This window comes from Antedon bifida, chromosome 3, assembly GCF_963402885.1.
Source record: "Antedon bifida chromosome 3, ecAntBifi1.1, whole genome shotgun sequence".
Lineage (NCBI taxonomy): Eukaryota > Metazoa > Echinodermata > Crinoidea > Comatulida > Antedonidae > Antedon > Antedon bifida.
The window spans coordinates 17,275,657-17,299,258 of NC_136228.1; the positions used below are offsets into that span (position 1 = coordinate 17,275,657).

A 23,602-nucleotide genomic window follows, 5' to 3' on the forward strand; every position below is an offset into this window, starting at 1 on the left:
TGAAACCACTAGAAGAAGGAGACATTGTTAGAATGAAACCGTTGGTCAGAGGAAACAAGCATTGGGAAAAGGCGTTGGTAGCGAAGCGATTAGATGAAAGATCCTACCACGTAGAAACGCAACAAGGAATGTACAGGAGAAACCGTGTACATTTAAGGAAAACACAAGAGGAACCACCCAATCACATCACAAATACAGGACAAACTTCAACCGAAAGCGAACCGCGAAACGAGAACGTAGAGAAAAGGACTAGTAAATCAACATCCAAACGAGTAAGCGATGAGCGAAAGGAAACTAGTCAGCAAGCGCAACGCGAAAACAAAAGCATGCCGATTCAGCGAAACACAACTGAAACTGTGACACCGAAGCATACGAGATCGGGACGCAAGATAAAATCACCAACATATCTGAAGGACTATGTACCTTAAGTAATTTCTAATACATCAATGTATTCATAAAAGTTGAAACCATAACCCATAATATCCGTTTAGACCAACTTGGACACAATCACTGTATAATCATAATATGCACTATTTGTAAATTAGTTTAAAAAAAAAAAAAAAAAAAAAAAAAAAAGTTAAAGTTATTGTATTGAGGTATAAAAGAACGCTACTATTAATACTAGAAGTTATCTGAATGATAAACAATAATTTCTCTGCAGCAATAGACTTAGCTAAAGAACGGGGGATGTAGTGAGCCCTCTATTGTATGACCTATGTTAATGAACGAGACACTCAATAAAGTACTGTTACCAAGTGAAGACGTGTCTGTCTTGTATGTCTGTACGTGTGAGTCATTATAGAGAAACACAACAGGCCTAGAGGCCTTATTAGAGACCTGGCCTAGCATAGGCCTAGTTTGTTAGCTAGCTAGGCTAGGTAGGGCCTATAGCCTAGGATACGAATATAAGATCCAAAAAAAGACCTGCTATTAAAACAATAGAGTATAAAGAATTCCGTATATGATATGGTATGATAATAATGAAACAAAACTTACTTCTTGCTTTTGACATTCTTTTGTATAAACCGTGTGGTGTGGGTGATAAACTTTATTTTTTATAGAGGGCGCAATCACAATTGTCTACATTTTATCGCTGCATGCAATATTATCGAAGAACTTTATTACTCGATCTCCGGCGGCGGGTTTGTGAAATGAATAATATTATTCCTATAATAAACAATACATTTTTAACAATAGCTAGCACGTACAATTTGATATAATGATCTCCTCGATGTTAAAATCTCCCCCTTCAAAAAAACACTATCCTTACAAATAAACAAATATGATTGTTTTTCATTCATTAGTATTTATTAAAAAATATATGAATAACATTAAAACATAGCAGCATACTGAATTGAGTTTTAATTTACAAAATTGAATTAAAAGTGAAAAAACATCAAAATATAAAACATTTCATTCAACAAACAGACATTATAAAATTTATTCATATAATAATATAATTTAGTAATGTAAAAAAAAATTGAACACTATAAACAATTCATTCATCAAACATTAATTTAGATTTAAGCATTGTTGTTTAACAATCGGATCAAATATGAAACAGAGAAGGAGGCGTTTGTAGCACAGTGGGATTCAACAATTGTGTCTAGTACGGTAAGGATTAGAGGGTGCAAGGATTTAATTCTGTTCAGAGCCATATATATAGTTACGACTTTATATATATATGGCTCTGATTCTGTTCTTCAGTTTACCTGGTCTCATTTGCATATGTTTTTGTTCGTTTTGTTTTTGTAATTCTGCATATAAAAAAATAAATTAACAAACTATATAATTAACTGGTTCTCTGAAGTTAAACAAAAAAATTGGAAGACATTCCAACTACTTCCAGTTCCTAGGTGTTTTTTCCTCTTTATTTTTAATATAAACTCTGTCCATTTACTGTACTGTACTATAATGTTGTCGGTTGAATTTCTTTAGGGGAACATTTTTGTTTTTAATAAAAAGGGGAATCAAGAGTGGACTTTGACCTTTGGATTATTTTTCAAAACAGAAGAAACATTTTAAACAAAATTGGATCTCTTAATTATAGAATGTATGTTGTAACCAATGAAGTAGATAAAGGCTTGTTTGATAAATTTCTTTCATGGAAAAATAATATTCATAGTTTATTTCAAAATGTAAGAAAAAAAAATAGGCATATTATTTAAGTTGAGATATTTTGTTCCTCAAGACATCCTAATTATAATCTACAACTCATTTATTAATCCATTATTCTTTTATGGCATTGAGGTCTGAGGTAGCACATATTCTTCTTACCTAACTCAATTCTTATTCAAAAAATGTATGTTTGTCGTTTGATTTGCCTGTAATCTCAACCTAGAGACTCTAATATAAATGCACAACAAAATATAAAAACAGTTAAAATGGTCTTATCTCTAAATATAGCAATATGTAATGCCTGCAGGAACAGTAGCAATGTTCTATACCCACATGCTTGTAGGCCTACTGTTATTTTTTGTAATATTCCAGTATTGTTATTTTGTTTTGTCATCTTATTTTTGTTACTAACATTCATGTACCATTTAGTACACTGAAATCTTATAATAAATCTTTCAACAGTAGAACCCCTCCTCTTTACCACGGGAGTAAACCCCTTCTTTAGGACACCCCTATTCAGGGGACACTTTCTCATAAAACGAGAGGAAATATATGTTTCAACACTACAGCCAACTCCTAATCAGGGGACAACCCTATTAAAGGGACACGTTTGAGAGTGCCAAATGGTTGATTTAATCCTATTATAAGGGGACAGCAATTTGTTTTTGGAAAGAAAACACCACAGACAATAACTAGTGTGTTTGAAGTCTGGGATACCAGGGAATCTACAGTGTGCTTTTGTACATTGAGGTATGACACGCTAACATTACATTGCAACCAAATCACTACTCAATTGGCAGATAAAAGAGTTCACAGGTAGATATTACTGGTACCAGTTTTCAACACTTTTAACGCCATCTAACATTTGTATTAATAGAATGTCCATGTTTATTGCATCATTGGGCTAAGTCTGTGACTTAAGTCCTCATCATCCTCTGAGAGATCTATACGAATGAAAAACAGTATCAATAAATTTAGTATAACAGTTATCATGATTATTGTGGAAATTGTAATTGTTTTTTTAAGAACATGAATAATAAATATAAATTCATAAAACACCACAATATTTTCCAATGTAATAAATTCAATAGATTAGCATCATAATCATTGTTGAAATCATAATCATTATTTGAATATGATTGCAGTATAATTCATGAAACACCACAAAATCATTTCCAATTTCAGGAAATAAATTAAGTAGATAAGATTTATGAATAAAAATTCACGAAAAAACACAAAATCATTTCCAATTTTAAGTAACAAATTCAGCATTTTTATAATTATTGTTTAATAATCATAATCATTGTTTGAATATGATGATATAACATAATAATTATAATTCAATAATTTTCTATCTATAATCAGCTTTTAGAAACAACTATAGTATAAAACAAAACTACTCACTCTTATTTTTTTATTCCTTTATTAATATTCTACATAATATATTCTTTGTGTTTTAAATCATAAATTTCATAGTAATCCTCATTACTACTTGGTCATTATCATCTTGTCAATAATCATACTAAAATCATGTAATTTTTATGTTTATCTCCCAATCTTGCATAATATTTATGAATAATTTACCTTCACTTGGTTCACATTGGTGACTTGATGATGCTGTCTTATTTCTTCTCATTATTGCCTGTAAATAATCAGTTAATGACATTACTAATTTTAATGATTAAAATTTAACCAAATTTAATTTTGGTTAAATTATAATGTAAACTGGTTAAAGAATGAACGAGTCAATAACAATATATTTTATTACAGTTCTTAAAGAAGAGTAAAGTTAGTAATGTTATTAACATATCATTACCAAGTAGTATGTCTCTTGCTATTTTGCTAAGACGACCTGCAAACATCTGTATTTTGTCTAAATCATCAGATAATTCTTGCTCAATCTCCAGACGGAGAACTGCATCCCATACATTGGAGAAGTTATATTTTGTCAATTTATAGTAAGCAGTAACATTATGTAATGCATCTGGGTCAACTTGATTCAGGGCCTTGAACAGTCGCTTCCTGTAAGGTGACAACTTAGCTTTACCAGTATGTCTATTCTGAATGTTGTTGTCTGTCATATACTTTGACACAAGATCTTTGGCCTTTTGGATTTCAGATGTATTTGTAATCTCTAACAGCAAGTTAACATTGGTTGATGAGATGAAACCTTTGTCTTCAAGTGCATTGAGTAATTCATGTCCATTGCAATGTGGATTTTTAATTTCACTGACACTCAAGTGAGAAAATAGTAGGAATCTTAGCCAATGGTATTTTTCACCGTCAAAGCATCCACTGAGACCAGCTTTTAGATCTTGGAAATTGTCGCAAGTTTTCGATTCTGCAATTGTGTTCCTGTCTGCAAATAAAATTATAGCACATTTATTATTATTTTTTATTATTGTTTCCAAAATGAAAATAATTTGTTTGTTTAATTATAGGTAATAAGTATAGACTATCAACAAAATGTAAAAGCATAAAAAAATTAAACAAATTAAAAAGTAATTGAGGTAAATGTTAAATTTGTGTTATGTTCTCTCTCCACTCTACTATTTCAAAATAAAAATATTGTGGAATTATGTCAGGTTCAGATCAAGTTCAATAATAAATATCAAACTACGGTAAACTTTGGAAAACTTGATATTGTAAGTTCTGGAAAAATCACATGTGTGTCATTCTAGACTTGGCTATATGTGGCAAGTTTTGGTATATTAAACAATTAAAATTAAGGACTTGACAGTAGTTGGCTGAAGTCAGCCATAGCTAGGCTGGTACGTAAGCCACGGGCGGGTAGAGGCATGTCCTTGGTTTTGCTTTCCCAATGTGTTCCCAACAAAGATTAATGCATTGCTGTAAAACTATTTCTCAATTTGAACTGTTGATTTTATGCGTTTGTGTTAATGCTAGTTTGTTTAGTTCAGGTTCGAATTGAATGCGTCTGTGATGACACTATGTGTCCCACGCAGGATAGGCCTTGCTAGTACTACTGTAGTAAACTAGTATAGTACTAGTATTACTGAATGGGTACCCCTGTTACTAGCTATAGGCTAGCCTAGACCCGTGAGTCTAATTGTCTTTGCCATCTAGACCATGATGACCATAAACAATTCTAAATTTGGTGTAAGTACAGTACTATCGTCATTTGATGCAATCATATATGGAAAGCTATCGTCGCAAAAACTCCAACAGGTAAAAAATAACCACAAATCTTGAACATTACAAATTTTCACAAACATTTTTTTTTTGGGTTTGCACAAATCACTTTCAAGTCTAGTTTTAAACTTAATAATCAACATTATATTCTTGGTGCTATAATAATATGATCATAAATTTTAGGGAGAGTATATTATCATCATCATTATAACCAACTTAAATTTTTTAATTTAAAATTATTATAATCTTGTTCATCATCATTGTGTGTGTGTGTGTGTTGTTCGATTTATAAAGCGCTTATACAATCAAAAGATTGTCCCAAAGCGCTGACAGAAGAAACAGAAAGAAATTACAAAGAAAAAAGATGGGTTTTGAAATAGATAGTGGAGGCATTTTTAATAGGATCAGGAAGATTGTTCCACAATATCACTATCTTTATCTACTAGTATCTTACCTTCACTTTGTTGGTGACTCAGTGATGTTCCTTCTCTTTCATCCTCATCACTACTACCTAAAAATGATAAAAATGAGAAGTATATGTTTAAAGTATGTTAGGATTTGTTTATATACATGGCACTTTTACACTGGATGATCGAGATTTGATCATTAAGAAAGTAGTGCATTACTAATACACTATCAAACTTGTTTGACATAAAAAGTGTGATGTCGTGAGGTAATTTCCCGATTGATCGTAATCAAAACGGTACCGGGTATGGTCTATTAGCTTTTCTGCTCCCAACCAGTACATCCATTCATAGAAGCCTTGATGAAGTAAGCCTACCTGGTGGTGACCATAGAACGGTCCCGAGATAACGACTATACTTCAGCTTTAGTCGATAGAAGATTGAAATATTGTTAGAGATAGAGTATACGATGTTTGATTATGTGTAGATATGTGATTTGTTCTATTATCCAAATGATGTTCCGTATATAGGAGATGAAGATAGTAGTTGGGTGTAATGATTTTGTATATCAAATAATTATCCTAGACTGTATATTATGCGATAAATAATATTTTATATATATTTTAAAAAATATTTATTGTTATGATTATAATATTAATAAAAATATATTTGTTAGTATAAATTAAAAAATTAAAAAATATAAAATATAGATATAAAGAAGAAAAGCAAAGAGATTATGGAGCGGCTATTCCTGAATATACAATAATAAGTATCGTAAGTTTAATTTATAAATTTTAGGCGATCTTGTCAAAGGTCAAGCACCTATAGCCTGCTACGTTTCGATATTCAATATTGAACTTGAAAGCTCTCTGTCTACACTATCAAACAAATTTGACAAAAAAGTGTGATGTGCCCAAATATGAGTGATATACCCAAATATGGTAGTGATATGACATCATCATGTCCATATGTGGGCACATCACATTAGCGACACATAGGCCTAATATAACATACCTTGATTTGAACTTGTCTCCACATCATCTGTAACAAATAAAATATACAATAATGAAATAATGTTACTTTATATATATATATATTTTAATATATTGTATATTTCCTATTATATTATTAGCTGTTTTAGGTCTTCAACCCTGTACAAGCTTTTAGCTTTTTGTTGTTGATCCTTTTCATCTTTTATGCATTTTATCTTTACATGTTTTATAATTTTTTTTTTTTGATGAAAAAAATGAATGAAATGAAATGAATTCAATGGATGCTATACAAATTCTATATTGCCAACACAACAGCACATTATCACATGTTCAAATGTTATAATAAAAGCAGCAAAGTATTTTATAAACCATTGAAGTGTTTTAGATCATCATCACATTCTGTTATTTCCTTCATCATTTTAATTTTTATTATTCGATCAAAACCAACAGCGATGAAAACCACCATTAATATAAATTTGCTACTTAAAATTGTCTATACCAATTCATTTATGGAAAGGAATTACGTTGACCTTCATCCAGTCATTGGAAATGGTACCGGTTGAGAGGGATAAATTAAACAATTTTGAAAGCGGCTCAGCAATAAATGTAGCAGTTATCTTGAGCATAGTAGAAGTTATACCATCTTGACCTTGTGATTTACCAAATTTAAGCTTGTTTACGAGTCGCAATACCAAAACACTTTCATGAATATAAATTTGATATCTTGTTATAGTTATATTCTGTTTACTAGGGTAGGAAGCACTCGAGTCGGGGATGACGGGCCAAGTCACACATTGCAAGGGCATATCACATACTTAGGTTTGGGTTTAGTTTTTTTCCTCAATTTTCTACTGTTTGAGAGGTTTCACAACATACAGAGCTTTATAAGTCCATGATATTATAATATAAATACTCTGCGTATTTGTTAGACTCTCACAATGACGTGCCATATACACATATCCATTTCTAGAACATGTATGCACTAAATAAATCATGGTACCCATCTTATGCTAAAATAAAATTCATTGATATTAACAAAGACAAATAATTTATTATACAAATAAACGCACAAGTCTAAATTTGTGCGTTAGAGGAGATGCGGCAAACTTGAGGGTATTTACAATGGTGTATGTTGCACAACATTTTTAATACCAGAGAGTGCGTTGCATCTCCAGTAACGCACAAACTTAGAATTGTGCGTTATTTGTTTTACAACATGGGTCTATGAATTATTATCACCACTCTGCTCGGCGACCAAATCACCGACAAGGCCTAAGGAGCAGCAATCACCACTTTGCTTGCCGACCAAATCACCGTCTAGCCTAGAAAATGGTACAATGCCTAGCATGATCGGTAATACTCTGCCATATGATTTACACGCAGTGGTGTTATGCTTTTTTTCCACTTCAGTGATCGCATGATAGTGAAAAAATAAAGAGCGCCATGTGATTTATTTCAGCGCATCTGATTGGCTACTATACATCTTTGAACCCATGTTATAATAATAGTTAATTATCATTCATAAAAGTAAAACATAGTTTTTACAATTTAAATTTTTTTTTAAATAATCTATTTATCTGATATATAATATTTCAATCACCTTGGTCTCTTTTTCTTCTTTTTCTTCCCTTTCCAATTTCATCTGCAAATAAAATGAAAAATATTACACTAGTTGAACCTTCTGTAAGTGGACACCATTGGGTCCAGAAAAGTATCTGCTTATAAAAGTGCCTACTTATGACAGATTCAGCTGATAGTATCAATTGAGTGTTTATTAAGGGAGGGGAGGAGCACTGCATACCATGTTTAACTATAATCACTTGAGACACAAAGATAAAATTGCTATGCAAGTAATCTACAACAAAAAAATGAATAGAGGACTCCCCTGCCTCTTCTACTAGTACTAGTAGGCTCACACTGTAGCAGACGTGGGACTAGGCATACTACTATCTCTATACTGATGGTTTTTCATTCTCAGTAGGCCTATCCTAGTCCAATCAGCATTTTGGACTAGGCTGAAGACTTAGACCTACCTAATATCCCTGTGCCTACTTTCCGGAACATCATTTTATATTCACTTTGGCAAGGCTAAGCCTAGCTTTGACCATGCCACGATGCAACAAAAATAAATAGAGTGCAAATAAACACTAGTAAAAGTCAGGTTAGGGGTATATACAATGTGTTTCCATAAAGGAAGTAAAGTTGTAAGGTTGAGAATCTCTTTTCGTATCATAATATTTATCTACCAGTAACTTACCTTCTCTTTGTTGAGATTGGTGACTGGATGATGTGCCTTTATTTTGGTCCTCATCACTACTGTCTAAAAAAGACCAAAATAAGATGTATATTTTCAAATTAGGAAAATGTTTATAGTACACAATGCCTTTTTACAGTTGTCTGTGCTGTTGAATTATGTCGACAGCGAGTTCTGTTGTTGCCTTTAGAACATTGATAAATTATCATTTGCTAAAATAAAATGCACTAATTCATTGGCATTAACAAACTTGATTACTAGTTTATTATGTTACGATAAGTAAAACATAGGTATAATTATATTTTTAAATATCTATTTAGCTTAAATATACTAATTTCAATTAATCACCTTGACCGGTTTTCCTTCTTTTTTTTCCCATTGGCCCAATTTCATCTGCAAATAAAATAAAAAATATTACAGTTGAACCTTCTGTAAGTGGACACCTTTGGGTCCAGAAAAATTATTTTATAGAGGGGTTTGCTTATGACAAATTCAGCTGATAGTATAGGGGGAGAGGGGACTTACAAGAGGTATCCACTGCATACAATGTTTAACTATAATCACTTGAGACACAAAGATAAAATTACTATGCGAGTAATTTACAACAAGTGACAGCTCATCTGAGCTTATCCAATCCTTCACTTGTCATTGGTGAAATTACTTATGTTGTGCCTACGCTCTTGTGTTGCATACTAGAGACTATAATATATGATTATATTGTTTAAAGGTTTTTATTATTATATTATATATTGTTCGAAGGTGTGCAGAGTACAAATAAATACTAGTAAATTCAGGTTACCAGTACACCATGTGTTTCCATAGATTGAGAGACTTTTTCATATCATAATTTTTATCCACTAGTAACTTACCTTCTCTTGGTTGAGATAGGTGACTCAATGATGTGCCTTCATTTTGGTCCTCATCACTACTGCCTAAAAAGGATCAAAATGAGATGTACATTTACGAATTAGGAAAATGTTTATAGTACACAATGCCTTTTTACAGTTGTCTGTGCTGTTGAATTATGTCGACAGCGAGTTCTGTTGTTGCCTTTAGAACTAAAATAAAATGCACTAATTCATTGGCATTAACAAAGGCAAATACTTGATTACTAGTTTATTATGGAGGTGTCTGCTTATGATGGATTCAGCTGATAGTATAGCGGGAAGGGAGAATTTACAAGCGGTATCCACTGCATACGATGTTTAACTATAAGCACAAAGATGAAATTGCCATGCGAGTAATCTACAACAAGCGACAGCTCATGTGGGCTTATCCAATCCTTCACTTGTCATTGGTCAAATTACTATTGTTGTGCCAATGTTCTTGTGTTGCATCCTAGAGATCCAAACACTCCCCATTGAGGGCAGCACAGCATTAACAAAGGCAAATACTTTATTATAATTAAATATCATTAAGTCAATAAAAGTACAACATTTTGCAAAACTTATCTACTTATTTCAATCAATTACCTTGATCTGAATTTCTTCTTTTTCTTTCAGTTTCATCTGCAAATAAAATAACAAATATTAGTTGACACCATTGGGTCCAGCAAAGTATCTCATGGATGCACACAAAGATGCAATGCACAGCTCATCTGAGCTTATTCACTTGTCAAATTAATTACAGTATGTTGTGCCTATATTCTTGTGTTGCATCCTAGACAGATACAAACCTAATAGCCAACATAAACTCTTCTCAAATAAAAAAAAATAAATATGTTTATAATATTTAACCTCCAACATTAACATTTTTTATTCTAAATATCTTTAGTAAATAGATTGTTAATATTTTATTTCATTATCTAAGTAGAGATTATCAATATTGATTCTGCTAGTACTACTACTGGTAAGAGGAATGAAGATATCACAGCTAATAACAGCATGTTGTAACAATGTATAGATTATCAATAATGATTCTGATAGTACTACTACTGGTAAGAGGAATGAAGATATCACAGCTAATAGCAGCATGTTGTAACAATGTATAGATTATCAATAATGATTTTGATAGTACTACTACTAATAAGAGGAATGAAGATATCACAGCTAATAGCAGCATGTTGTAACAATGTATAGATTATCAATAATGATTCTGATAGTACTACTACTGGTAAGAGGAATGAAGATATCACAGCTAATAGCAGCATGTTGTAACAATGTATAGATTATCAATAATGATTCTGATAGTACTACTACTGGTAAGAGGAATGAAGATATCACAGCCAATAGCAGCATGTTGTAACAATGTATAGATTATCAATAATGATTCTGCTAGTACTACTACTGGTAAGAGGAATGAAGATATCACAGCCAATAGCAGCATGTTGTAACAATGTATAGATTATCAATAATGATTCTGATAGTACTACTACTGGTAAGAGGAATGAAGATATCACAGCCAATAGCAGCATGTTGTAACAATGTATAGATTATCAATAATGATTCTGATAGTACTACTACTGGTAAGAGGAATGAAGATATCACAGCCAATAGCAGCATGTTGTAACAATGTATAGATTATCTAGCGTTGAACGTTAGAGTTAAAACGCTGTCGTAACGTAAAAAAATGAATAGAGGACTCCCCTGCCTCTACTACTAGTACTAGTAGGCTCACACTGTAGCAGACGTGGGACTAGGCATACTACTATCTCTATACTGATGGTTTTTCATTCTCAGTAGGCCTATCCTAGTCCAATCAGCATTTTGGACTAGGCTGAAGACTTAGACCTACCTAATATCCCCATGCCTACTTTCCGGAACATCATTTTATATTCACTTTGGCAAGGCTAAGCCTAGCTTTGACCATGCCGCGATGCAACAAAAATAAATAGAGTGCAAATAAACACTAGTAAAAGTCAGGTTAGGGGTATATACCATGTGTTTCCATAAAGGAAGTAAAGTTGTAAGTTTGAGAATCTCTTTTCGTATCATAATATTTATCTACTAGTAACTTACCTTCTCTTTGTTGAGATTGGTGACTGGATGATGTGCCTTTATTTTGGTCCTCATCACTACTGTCTAAAAAAGACCAAAATAAGATGTGTATTTTCAAATTAGGAAAATATTTATAGTACACAATGCCTTTTTACAGTTGTCTGTGCTGTTGAATTATGTCGACAGCGAGTTCTGTTGTTGCCTTTAGAACATTGATAAATTATCATTTGCTAAAATAAAATGCACTAATTCATTGGCATTAACAAACTTGATTACTAGTTTATTATGTTACGATAAGTAAAACATAGGTATAATTATATTTTTAAATATCTATTTAGCTTAAATATACTAATTTCAATTAATCACCTTGACCGGTTTTCCTTCTTTTTTTTCCCATTGGCCCAATTTCATCTGCAAATAAAATAAAAAATATTACAGTTGAACCTTCTGTAAGTGGACACCTTTGGGTCCAGAAAAATTATTTTATAGAGGGGTTTGCTTATGACAAATTCAGCTGATAGTATAGGGGGAGGGGGGACTTACAAGAGGTATCCACTGCATACAATGTTTAACTATAATCACTTGAGACACAAAGATAAAATTACTATGCGAGTAATTTACAACAAGCGACAGCTCATCTGAGCTTATCCAATCCTTCACTTGTCATTGGTCAAATTACTTATGTTGTGCCTACGCTCTTGTGTTGCATACTAGAGACTATAATATATGATTATATTGTTTAAAGGTTTTTATTATTATATTATATATTGCTCGAAGGTGTGCAGAGTACAAATAAATACTAGTAAATTCAGGTTACCAGTACACCATGTGTTTCCATAGATTGAGAGACTTTTTCATATCATAATTTTTATCCACTAGTAACTTACCTTCTCTTGGTTGAGATTGGTGACTCAATGATGTGCCTTCATTTTGGTCCTCATCACTACTGCCTAAAAAGGATCAAAATGAGATGTACATTTACGAATTAGGAAAATGTTTATAGTACACAATGCCTTTTTACAGTTGTCTGTGCTGTTGAATTATGTCGACAGCGAGTTCTGTTGTTGCCTTTAGAACTAAAATAAAATGCACTAATTCATTGGCATTAACAAAGGCAAATACTTGATTACTAGTTTATTATGGAGGTGTCTGCTTATGATGGATTCAGCTGATAGTATAGCGGGAAGGGGGAATTTACAAGCAGTATCCACTGCATACGATGTTTAACTATAAGTACAAATATGAAATTGCCATGCGAGTAATCTACAACAAGCGACAGCTCATGTGGGCTTATCCAATCCTTCACTTGGTCAAATTACTATTGTTGTGCCAATGTTCTTGTGTTGCATCCTAGAGATCCAAACACTCGCCATTGAGGGCAGCACAGCATTAACAAAGGCAAATACTTTATTATAATTAAATATCATTAAGTCAATAAAAGTACAACATTTTGCAAAACTTATCTACTTATTTCAATCAATTACCTTGATCTGAATTTCTTCTTTTTCTTTCAGTTTCATCTGCAAATAAAATAACAAATATTAGTTGACGCCATTGGGTCCAGCAAAGTATCTCATGGATGCACACAAAGATTCAATGCACAGCTCATCTGAGCTTATTCACTTGTCAAATTAATTACAGTATGTTGTGCCTATATTGTTGTGTTGCATCCTAGACAGATACAAACCTAATAGCCAACATAAACTCTTCTCAAATAAAAAAAAATAAATATGTTTATAATATTTAACCTCCAACATTAACATTTTTTATTCTAAATATCTTGACCTTAGTAAATAGATTGTTAATATTTTATTTCATTATCTAAGTAGAGATTATCAATATTGATTCTGCTAGTACTACTACTGGTAAGAGGAATGAAGATATCACAGCTAATAGCAGCATGTTGTAACAATGTATAGATTATCAATAATGATTTTGATAGTACTACTACTAATAAGAGGAATGAAGATATCACAGCTAATAGCAGCATGTTGTAACAATGTATAGATTATCAATAATGATTCTACTAGTACTACTACTGGTAAGAGGAATGAAGATATCACAGCTAATAGCAGCATGTTGTAACAATGTATAGATTATCAATAATGATTCTGATTGTACTACTACTGGTAAGAGGAATGAAGATATCACAGCCAATAGCAGCATGTTGTAACAATGTATAGATTATCAATAATGATTCTGATAGTACTACTACTGGTAAGAGGAATGAAGATATCACAGCTAATAGCAGCATGTTGTAACAATGTATAGATTATCAATAATGATTCTGATAGTACTACTACTGGTAAGAGGAATGAAGGTATCACAGCTAATAGCAACATGTTGTAACAATGTATATATTATCAATAATGATTCTTCTTGTAAGGTAAGTATCTTTTATAATGAACAATAAGAACTGGGATTCGCCTGTATTTGAGATGAATTATTCAGAAACAAGATTTCAGTGCTTATTGTTCATTATAAAAGATACTTTCCTTACAATTCAAATTGTTTGTCAGGCAAATCCCTAGCATAAGCCTACTGTCATACTTTCGACCCGTCAAAATACACTCATTTAGTAACTAAACATATATTAAACTGGTACTGGTTAGCATTCATAAACTTTAGTATTCACTGGTTAGCGTTTATTAACTTTCGTTTCTTTTCAGTCCTTTCCAAACTACTACAATATTCATGCACGTTCAACATCCGGGATAGCAACTGACATAATTCCTGGGTGCGTGCTACAACTCGGATTTGCTATGAATTCTCCTATAAATTCCCCCAGCAATGAGGAAATCTCATTAAAAAATAAATTAATAATGCAAATTTAACTTAAACAATGCAAACTCAACACGTTATCATAAACGTATTATAACTCACTTAAACTACATTGATCATACTTATAAACCTTCTCGTCTACTTTTACATCTACTACTCTCACTCATCACTGGGGTAAGCCTTTACTATCTTCCCTACAAGCCAATCTTTTTCTCATTCTCACAGATTTGTCATTTCAAATTAATTAATTAAATTTCAATATATCACTGGGCGGTTTAAAATTAATTTCTACTAGCAGTAACCCGTTTTTCCTGCCTTAATATGTGGTTACAGTATATACTTTGCATGGGCAAGTATAATAACAGCGCACTTTGATAAAAGTACTTTGACAAATTATTAAAATAAAACAAATTGTATCACAAATAAAATTTGGAACTACTGTATTTACGGCCATTGGTTTGTTATACACTATTCCTTCACTTCAATATGTAGGCTAAAAAATTAAAGCAATAGTACAGTGGATATAGAACTCTGACTTTAGTTTTGACTGGAAAATAAAAGACGCTAAAGAAAAATTGTGCTGTGTAAATTAGATGATGCGCGCAAACACTAACAAAAGTATAAAAATGCCTAACTATATTATTTTGGGTGTTTTTCGTGGTGTATTAAATTATTTGATACGTAGAGATAAAAAAGTGGACAAAAATCGAATTAAAAACACATTGCTGCGGAAACACGAATTGTTAAATTTATTTATTTACATTTTATTTTTATTTCACTGGTTTTGATATTTTGCAATGTGTTTGTATGGGAGATTTGTTACGTACTTGCTACTTTTGTAATTAAATTGTGGTCTACCTTAATAATAATAATTCGCATGGCATGATTATTAAGTATATTAAATGCTTACTTTTCCCGGCCACGATATTTCCTTTCGTACATAAGTTGGGGACCCCTCATGAGACGTCACAAAATAAACATGAATATTCATTAATCACGTCCATAAGCTACGTTAGAAATGAGCTAACAATTCGCTAATACAAAGGTTTTCTGTCGAGCCGTCTGTGTAGTCGAGTGGATTAGGCTAAGGACTTTACATGTCGATGTATGGGGTTCGAATCCGATGAGCAAGTGCTTTTTACTTTATAGTGAGAGAGATTATTTAGAGGGTTAGGTTTAGTTATATTTAGGAACTTAACTATCTTTCACATAAGGGGTCCGAACTTCTGTACGAAATAAAAAATCGCTTCCCGGTCAGACAAATTGTTTTTTTTAAAACAAACAAACTGTCAACAATACAATTCGGAACTACTTACAGCCATTGATTTTGTTGTACACGGAGTATTCCTTTACTTTGAAATATCTGCAAGCTACAAAATGAAAGCAATACTGGATTTGGGGTGCGCCCCAGAAAGTGCATGAGCGGGACAGACTTCTTTCAATCAGTCGGCAGAGATTAAAACATTTTAATGATAAAATATGAATTGGTAAGTTATCGAATTAAGATTATGATTACGGACTCAACACAAAAAGTAGATTCGTTTTATTAATGTGTGTGTTTCTTTTTTTTTTTTTTCATTTACATTTTTTTGTGTGTATTTTTTCGTATCTTTTTTGCTAGTTTTGTAATTACATTGTGGTTTAGTTTTGATTTTTAGCTTTAAACGGTGATACTTAATTATTACACATGTCGCGGATTGAACTCGAACATACTAAGCATTGATATCAATGGTCACGGCGATTTGCTCACTGAGCCAAACCGTGATTTACAAAACACATTCTGTTCCAAGGATAGGTGTAATTAATTAAAACTTCAACGGCGCGATCATTCGATACGGTTGACTAAAGACTGTTTATTTAGCGGCCCAGCATGGTGTTTGTAGAGGAGGTTGCGTAGTTTATACAGTGACGTAACATAGTCGCTGAGATGTCAAATTACTGCTATTTTTGGCCTTTTTTTAGTGTTTATCCTTAAAATTCAGGAAAGTGACATAGCCTATCGTGTGCGGCCCCTCAATAAACATCAGTGTGCCAAATGTGAGAACGTACCTTTCTGTGGTTTTGGAGGAGATACATAAAATTACGCGAAAAATTTAGTAGCATTAATATATAGATGCCTGTTAATCTGACATTTTAGAGAGAAATATTACAATTCTAAAGTCATCACTATCAGTATTCTAACTTCATCATCATCATTTGGACAATAATCATATTATTATATTATCTACTAGTAACTTACCTTCACTTGGATGACATTGGTTACTCAATGATGCTCCTTCATTTATGTCTTTACTACTGCCTATAAATAATCAATAAAGAAATTTTAAATAAGGCATGGCTTTTCTTATTTATAGGTACAGGTAGCACTAAATAAGTACATTTTTTGTAGTACAGAATGCCAGTTTTCTGTGCTGTGGAATGGAACATTATAACAATGTATAGATTAGTACAAGAGAATGAATAAATAACATACCCAAGGTTTGTTTTGATGTATTAACAACACCTGTAACAAATAAAATAATTATTTCAATATAAAACAAACACAGATTATTTGTATATATTTGCAACCAAAGACACTTACTGTGTTTTATGAACACATCATATTCGGTTTTTTTACCAAAGAATTTCAAATACTTACAATTCACAAGTACTGGATCAATATTATTTGACTCCTGTGACAGTAACACTCTTGCCTTTAATAATAAATTACCTCTTAATAAAAGAAACGTCTTTGTTGGTCTTGTATGCCATAGGTAATTAGCGCGGACAATCTACAAAAAAAGTCATATAAAAAATGATTTGATGTGCAGAGTTGTACTTTGTTGATTAAGATACTCGGCTGCCTATTCTAGGGTCCTAGATTTAATATAATTATATACTTCTCCATTTCAACCTACCATAGTGATGCTGTATAATATCTATAATTTGTATAATAATGTATATAGTATTACATTTTTATTCAACACATGTTTTTACCTGTGGTTTTTTAGAGGCCTCTTGAATTTTCCATTTATTGTCTAATACTTCAACAGTAATGTTCATGTCATTATATATAGAGAGTATTTCTACAGGTGATCTTAACATCTGCTCACCACTTCGCATGTGTTCTTGTTCTATTGCCTGTACAAACAACGCATTTAATATGTTATTTTTATTGGTACATTGTTTCTTGATAATTATTCGAAGGAAGAGCAGGCTAGACAATGCAATCATGTTTACATCTTGACAGTGTAGTTAATTATTACATAAAATTATAATAATTTTAAATGTAGGTGCCTGTGAACACCCAGATCTGGAGTTAGGTGTATCACAATGCATTTTTTTTCTTGCACTTTTCATTTTTAAAATAAATAAAAATGACAATTTAATTTAATTAATTCAATGTTTTCTCTAGCTACAGCATTATTGATAAAATACAAGATCTATCCTTTCTAGAATAAATTGTGACAAAGCAACTACTGTATTTAATAGTTAATGTCTATATTTTAAACAGTAAAATAAGATATATACATTATTCAAATGCAGTTTAACAAATAGTAATTACCTGATTATCTGACGGCTTACAAAGTATTGTTTCAAGTTGATATTCAACACCAAGCATCTTTCCAAAAACTAATAATGACATTGTTTTTATACCACGAAATAATTTTTCTAGACCCTTTAGTGTAAAAAAAGTGAAATGATTTAACGTTATACAACATAGACCTTTGCTTAAAGTAAACTGTACATCCTTTTTATCACTTTTCAATGCTATTTGTTTCCATTCATCTTGAATGCGATCTTTAACAAGTAGAGTGAATTCCCAAAACTCTTCATTTATAGCATCGTGTGGAAATGACAGTAAACAGGGCTTGTTGAAGATGGTGCCTTCTGGTCCACATTTAACAATAGGTGATATAATGGTTTCATGAGGATGAAGTAGAGGCATGTCTGTTTCCTCAAAACAATGTTCTAGTGATACTTTAACTTTCTTCCCTTCAATTGCTCCAGCATATATCTGCAACTTGATGTCTGCCTCCTTAAGATGAAGTGTTCCACCAGTAGAGCCCACAATTACCTCCATAATTTTATCTGCAGAATAGAAATCTACTGTAAGATATTACTTTAATGGTATTTGATAAATAGCCATTGCCACAATTGTCTTCATTACACAATGCAAATTCTTTTATTTCAAACTGATGTATCATACACATGTGTTTATTTATATCATGCAGAAATTATTTATATATTATAGTTATATTTTAAACAAAGTTACATAACAAAAAAGCTTTTCATGGTTTTTTTTTTATTGTGGCCAGTTTCTGTTGTTGATCAACATTACACTAGCTTATTCATAACTATATGAACAGTATATACAATACTCAATTCTATTGTAGATATTTACACTGTGTTTTTAAATTATGTTTAGACTTTTTACTTTCTAGATATGATGAACGTTAAATATATATTTCATAAGATTGATAAATTGATTAAATAGAACTTATGACTCTCCACATGACTGAATTACTTTTCATTAATTATATTTATTAACAAACTAGTTTTATTTTAAAATATTTTGGAAATGAATTGAAACAATCTTTATTCCTATTATTTCATTGCATGTTTTCTGCAATCACATCTATGCATATAACACACTGTAATGGTTAATTGTCTACATTGACATATGTGTCATAGTATCCTAACAGAACAATTACATACAGTATCATTCTCAACTTTGTAGTGTGCAGTTAGCCTATTTACACTTAGAACTAATTTCCGGGGACATTTTATGTAGGGGAATTTTACAGTAGGCGGAGGTTTGTACTCTCAGAGTACCCTCTAGTTGTACATACATTAAATATGCTCTATGTGTATTGTTTTGTTTGTGTTTTTCTGCCAAGAAAACAATTAACATTGTACTATGTATGAATGACTTAATAAATCAAATCTGAATCTGAATATGTTCAAATTTATGTACAGCACAATACACAATTTTAAAATTGTCAACTTATGTCGCAATTACTGTGGAATGCCTCTTTTATAAAATAAAAATAGTGTGTTAAAAATGCTCAAAATCAATTTCGCATTTTGAGCATAACAAAATTGTTTGCACTTTTGTGCACATAGCGTACATAGCATAGAAATACTATTTTTGCAATTAATTTCAATTGAGTGTTGGTGTCCTTCACATGTTAGGACCTAACCTAAAATGGCCGAGCCAAATCCAACAGGTTGTGGGCCCAGCATCACAAGCTCTAAGCGACTTTATTTTGACGGGGAAGCAGAACATTATGGTCCACTCATTTTCTACTAGCCCATCTGGCTGGAATAAAATTGACAGACACAATAACTGGCAAGGCAACACCATCAGACGATGCGCCCAACTTGAAAGCGTACTCAGAAATTTGAAAAAAGATGATCGTGACATGCGTAACACTCCAGATAAAGGTAAAGAGGCATGGGAAATACTTAAGGAACACTATGCCAGTACAATCATCAGCTGTATATATTAAACTTACCTTGTTATATGAAGTGTATGATGAATCAATTACAGAATATAGTTTAAGAGTGGAACGATATGCAACAGTACTGCAACGCCTTAGGAGACAGCTTACTAATATCCTATCTTTAACAGTCATTTTCATGCGGCCTATCTACAATTTTCAACCCTCCCTTTGCTAGAATGTCCCCTCTGTTTTTTTTAAGTTCTATATTGATATTCATCAATATTTTCATAATCGATAAGTTCTCAACTCTATGTTAGACATAAATAAAAAAAATTGGTTATATATCAGAATATCATAGTAATTAGAGGGGGTTCGTTTTCACGGCCTATCTAAAATTTTCAACCACAACCAATGTCTATGATATTCTGATATATAACAAAATTTATTTGTATTGAGATGTCTAACATATTAATTGAGAACTGATCATGAAAACAATTATGTATATCATAAAATTAAGAAAAATGGAAAAGATATGTATGAATTGAGTTGGAATGAAATTTGGAAATTAGATAATTTTATTTTTAACTCCCTGCATTATTTAATTTCTTGTATACCATTTTGAACGATGTAATATTGAAGATGAGTATGAAAATATCTTTACGTTGTAAAGATGTTCAAAACTGTTGGACTAAATGTAAAAATATGTATAAGGAAATATCATTACTGTACTTGTATTGTATAGGAATCTAAAGAAAATGATATGTTGTTGCAAACTGTAACATACACTATTTTCAAATTTAGAAATATATTTATGAGTATCCAGATTTATCCAAGATGTTTTGTAATAAGATTTACTGGTATACATGTTCCTTTGATGAATCGAAAATGTAATCCGTGGTCTTATAAAGTGGTTTTTATATTTTATTTAAAAAATCATATTTATGAATAAGTTCATCATGATTGTGAATGAATTCATAGTAATATGAATAGGTTTAAGTCTGTGAATAGGCTCATATGTACAGAATAAGTTCATGCTTTAAAATATTCAACCTCACCGAATAGTACAGGAGTAATGCCATTCACACTAAATTGAAGAAGAATTGAAGAACCGCAACAAAAAGATTTAGTAAGGAAAATGTATTGTCTGATAACATTATGATGCTGACAAGAGCAAAACCAAACTTAATAAATAATATACTTTTCTTGCAGAGGCAGTGGACATAAAGTGAATGCATGTCTTTACTTTTGTAAAATAATAATAATAAAAAAATTTAAATAATCCATCAGCCTAGAATGTACAATGTGTCATAATTGCTCTAAATGTATTTATTGATTAAAATGCAATTAACACTCTGCATGCTTGTATAATATAAATATTTTGTAAAATATACACTTTATACATTGGTAGAGCTTAGTTATACTTTGTGGGACTTGGAAGGGCTTGGTGTTTAAAACCCCACCCAATGTACTGAATATACAGTACAATTAGTTATTAGCAGTACAGCCAAGGAATATTTTTTTTTTCTATTGAAACAGTGGTTCAGCTGGTGCTAAATTTGAAAACAAAATAAATATTTGGTAAGCCTAGCCATGGAGGGTTCCTCCATGGCTTAGCCTAGTATTTAATATAGGGGCATTTCTCTAATTCCAATTCTTGGCAAAATATTTTTAAACATCCTTAACACTAGAATAACTAACCATACTGAAAACAATAACATTATTTATCAAGAACAATCAGGTTTTCGCACATTAGATAATATTTTAATTCTTAACAGCATAATTCAAAAATATCTAAGTAAAAAAAGGCGTAGAATATTGTGTTGCTTCGTTGATCTCAAACATGCTTTTGACAGCATAAATCATAATTTTCTATTATTAAAATTAAGAAGAATAGGAGTAAATAATAATATATATGACGTCATATATTCGATGTACAACCAATTATCAGCGCATGTAAAAATAGGAAACTCAGTAACTCATTTGACTGTTCAATTGGAATATTTTTCATGTTTTTTTTAAAAAACTAAATTAACATCATGTAAAATTTTAAAACAAATGAAAGATATGAGTAGTTACATTACAATTACCTTCAAATTCTGTAACAACAATATACTCCAACAGTATTTTTCTTGCTTTTCTTCCAAGACGATCTGCAAATATTTGTATTTTGTCTGGATCATCTACTAATTCTTCCTCTTGCTCCAGATAAAAAACTGTATCCCATACATTGGAGAAGTTATATTTTGTCAATTTATAGTAAGCAGTAACATTATGTAATGCATCTGGGTCAAGTCGTTTCAAGGTCTTAAACAGTTGCTTTCTGTAAGGCGACAACTTGAATTTTTTACCAGTATGTTTATTCTCAACTTTGTTGTCTGTTATATACTTTGATACAAGATCTTTGGCTTGTGCTATTTCAGATGTTTTCGTGACCTCTAACAGCAAATTAACATTGGTTGGCGAGATTAAACCTTTGTCTTCAAGTTCATTGAGCAAGTCATTTGCATTAAAATCTTGATTTGTAATTTTACTGACATCCAAATGATAAAATAGTAGGAACCTTAGCCAACGGTAACTTTCACCGACAAAGCATTTATCAAGATTAGCTTTTAGGATTCGGAAATTGTTGTAAGTTTTAGAATCTGCAAATAAAATTAATGGTCATTATTTTGAAAATGATTATTATTTTCACTGATTCCAATCAAAATGAGATTTAAAATATATATTGTGCAAAACTATGACAGCACTGACAATGATAAAAAAAAAATCTTTCTATCAACTAAAACTTGAAATATAGGCCCATTTACACACGACAATAATTAGATAAATATGCATTTTTCATACATAAAACAAAGAAAATCTAAAAAGTTTTAATACTAGAACTATAGGATAACCATATATGCTGACTTTGATGAAAATAATATTTTCACACGTGCAATCAAATGAAGTCATGGTCAGTAAGAGCAATAATATCGTGTTATTGTTTTTATTGACCATGACGATTCCAGTCTATGAGTAGAATAGTAGGGAATAGTAGGTCACATATTCAAGACATTTCCTGTGAAAATGTTGCATTGTATCTGTATTAAAAAAGCATAAATTTATATTTATTTTTATATATATTTTCTAAATTTAAGTAGTATTATCACCTTGCCTAATACCTCGGTTCCATGCACCTGCACCAGACGACACACCTGTACCAGAAGACACACCTGCACCAGAAGACACACCTGCACCAGAAGACACACCTGGACCAGAAGACACACCTGGACCAGAAGACACACCTGCACCAGAAGACACACCTGCACCAGAAGACACACCTGGACCAGAAGACACACCTGGACCAGAAGACACACCTGGACCAGAAGACACACCTGCACCAGAAGACACACCTGCACCAGAAGACACACCTGCACCAGAAGACACACCTGCACCAGAAGACACACCTGCACCAGAAGACACACCTGCACCAGAAGACACACCTGCACCAGAAGACACACCTGGACCAGAAGACACACCTGCACCTGAAGACACACCT

General features: G+C 31.9%; 1 protein-coding gene across 1 annotated transcript; it reads right to left on the reverse strand.

Moving 5' to 3' along the window:
• Window positions 1-1,528: 1,528 nt before the first annotated feature.
• On the reverse strand, window positions 1,529-23,016 carry LOC144838184 (uncharacterized). The gene is made up of 21 exons (XM_078693543.1): window positions 22,995-23,016; window positions 22,152-22,706; window positions 18,183-18,709; window positions 17,615-17,758; window positions 17,277-17,409; window positions 17,112-17,141; window positions 16,878-16,937; window positions 13,342-13,377; window positions 12,745-12,807; window positions 12,224-12,268; window positions 11,879-11,941; window positions 10,394-10,429; window positions 9,791-9,853; window positions 9,270-9,314; window positions 8,925-8,987; window positions 8,268-8,309; window positions 6,690-6,716; window positions 5,726-5,782; window positions 3,935-4,477; window positions 3,703-3,760; window positions 1,529-3,062 (listed from the first exon to the last, which is right to left on the reverse strand). The coding sequence occupies exons 1-20, from the start codon at window positions 23,014-23,016 to the stop codon at window positions 3,741-3,743; spliced, it is 2,574 nt and encodes an 857-aa protein (XP_078549669.1). The 3' UTR covers window positions 1,529-3,062; window positions 3,703-3,740.
• Window positions 23,017-23,602: the final 586 nt, after the last annotated feature.

Excerpts from the sequence above, each read along its gene's own strand:
- LOC144838184 (XM_078693543.1), bottom strand. The coding sequence starts at position 23,016 with ATGACTTCATTTGATTGCACGT. Across the intron at positions 17,759-18,182 it reads GTAAGCCGTCAGATAATCAG|GCAATAGAACAAGAACACAT; the intron begins GTAATTACTATT and ends TTGTTTGTACAG. Across the intron at positions 13,378-16,877 it reads CCAATGTCATCCAAGTGAAG|ATGAAACTGAAAGAAAAAGA; the intron begins GTAAGTTACTAG and ends TTTTATTTGCAG.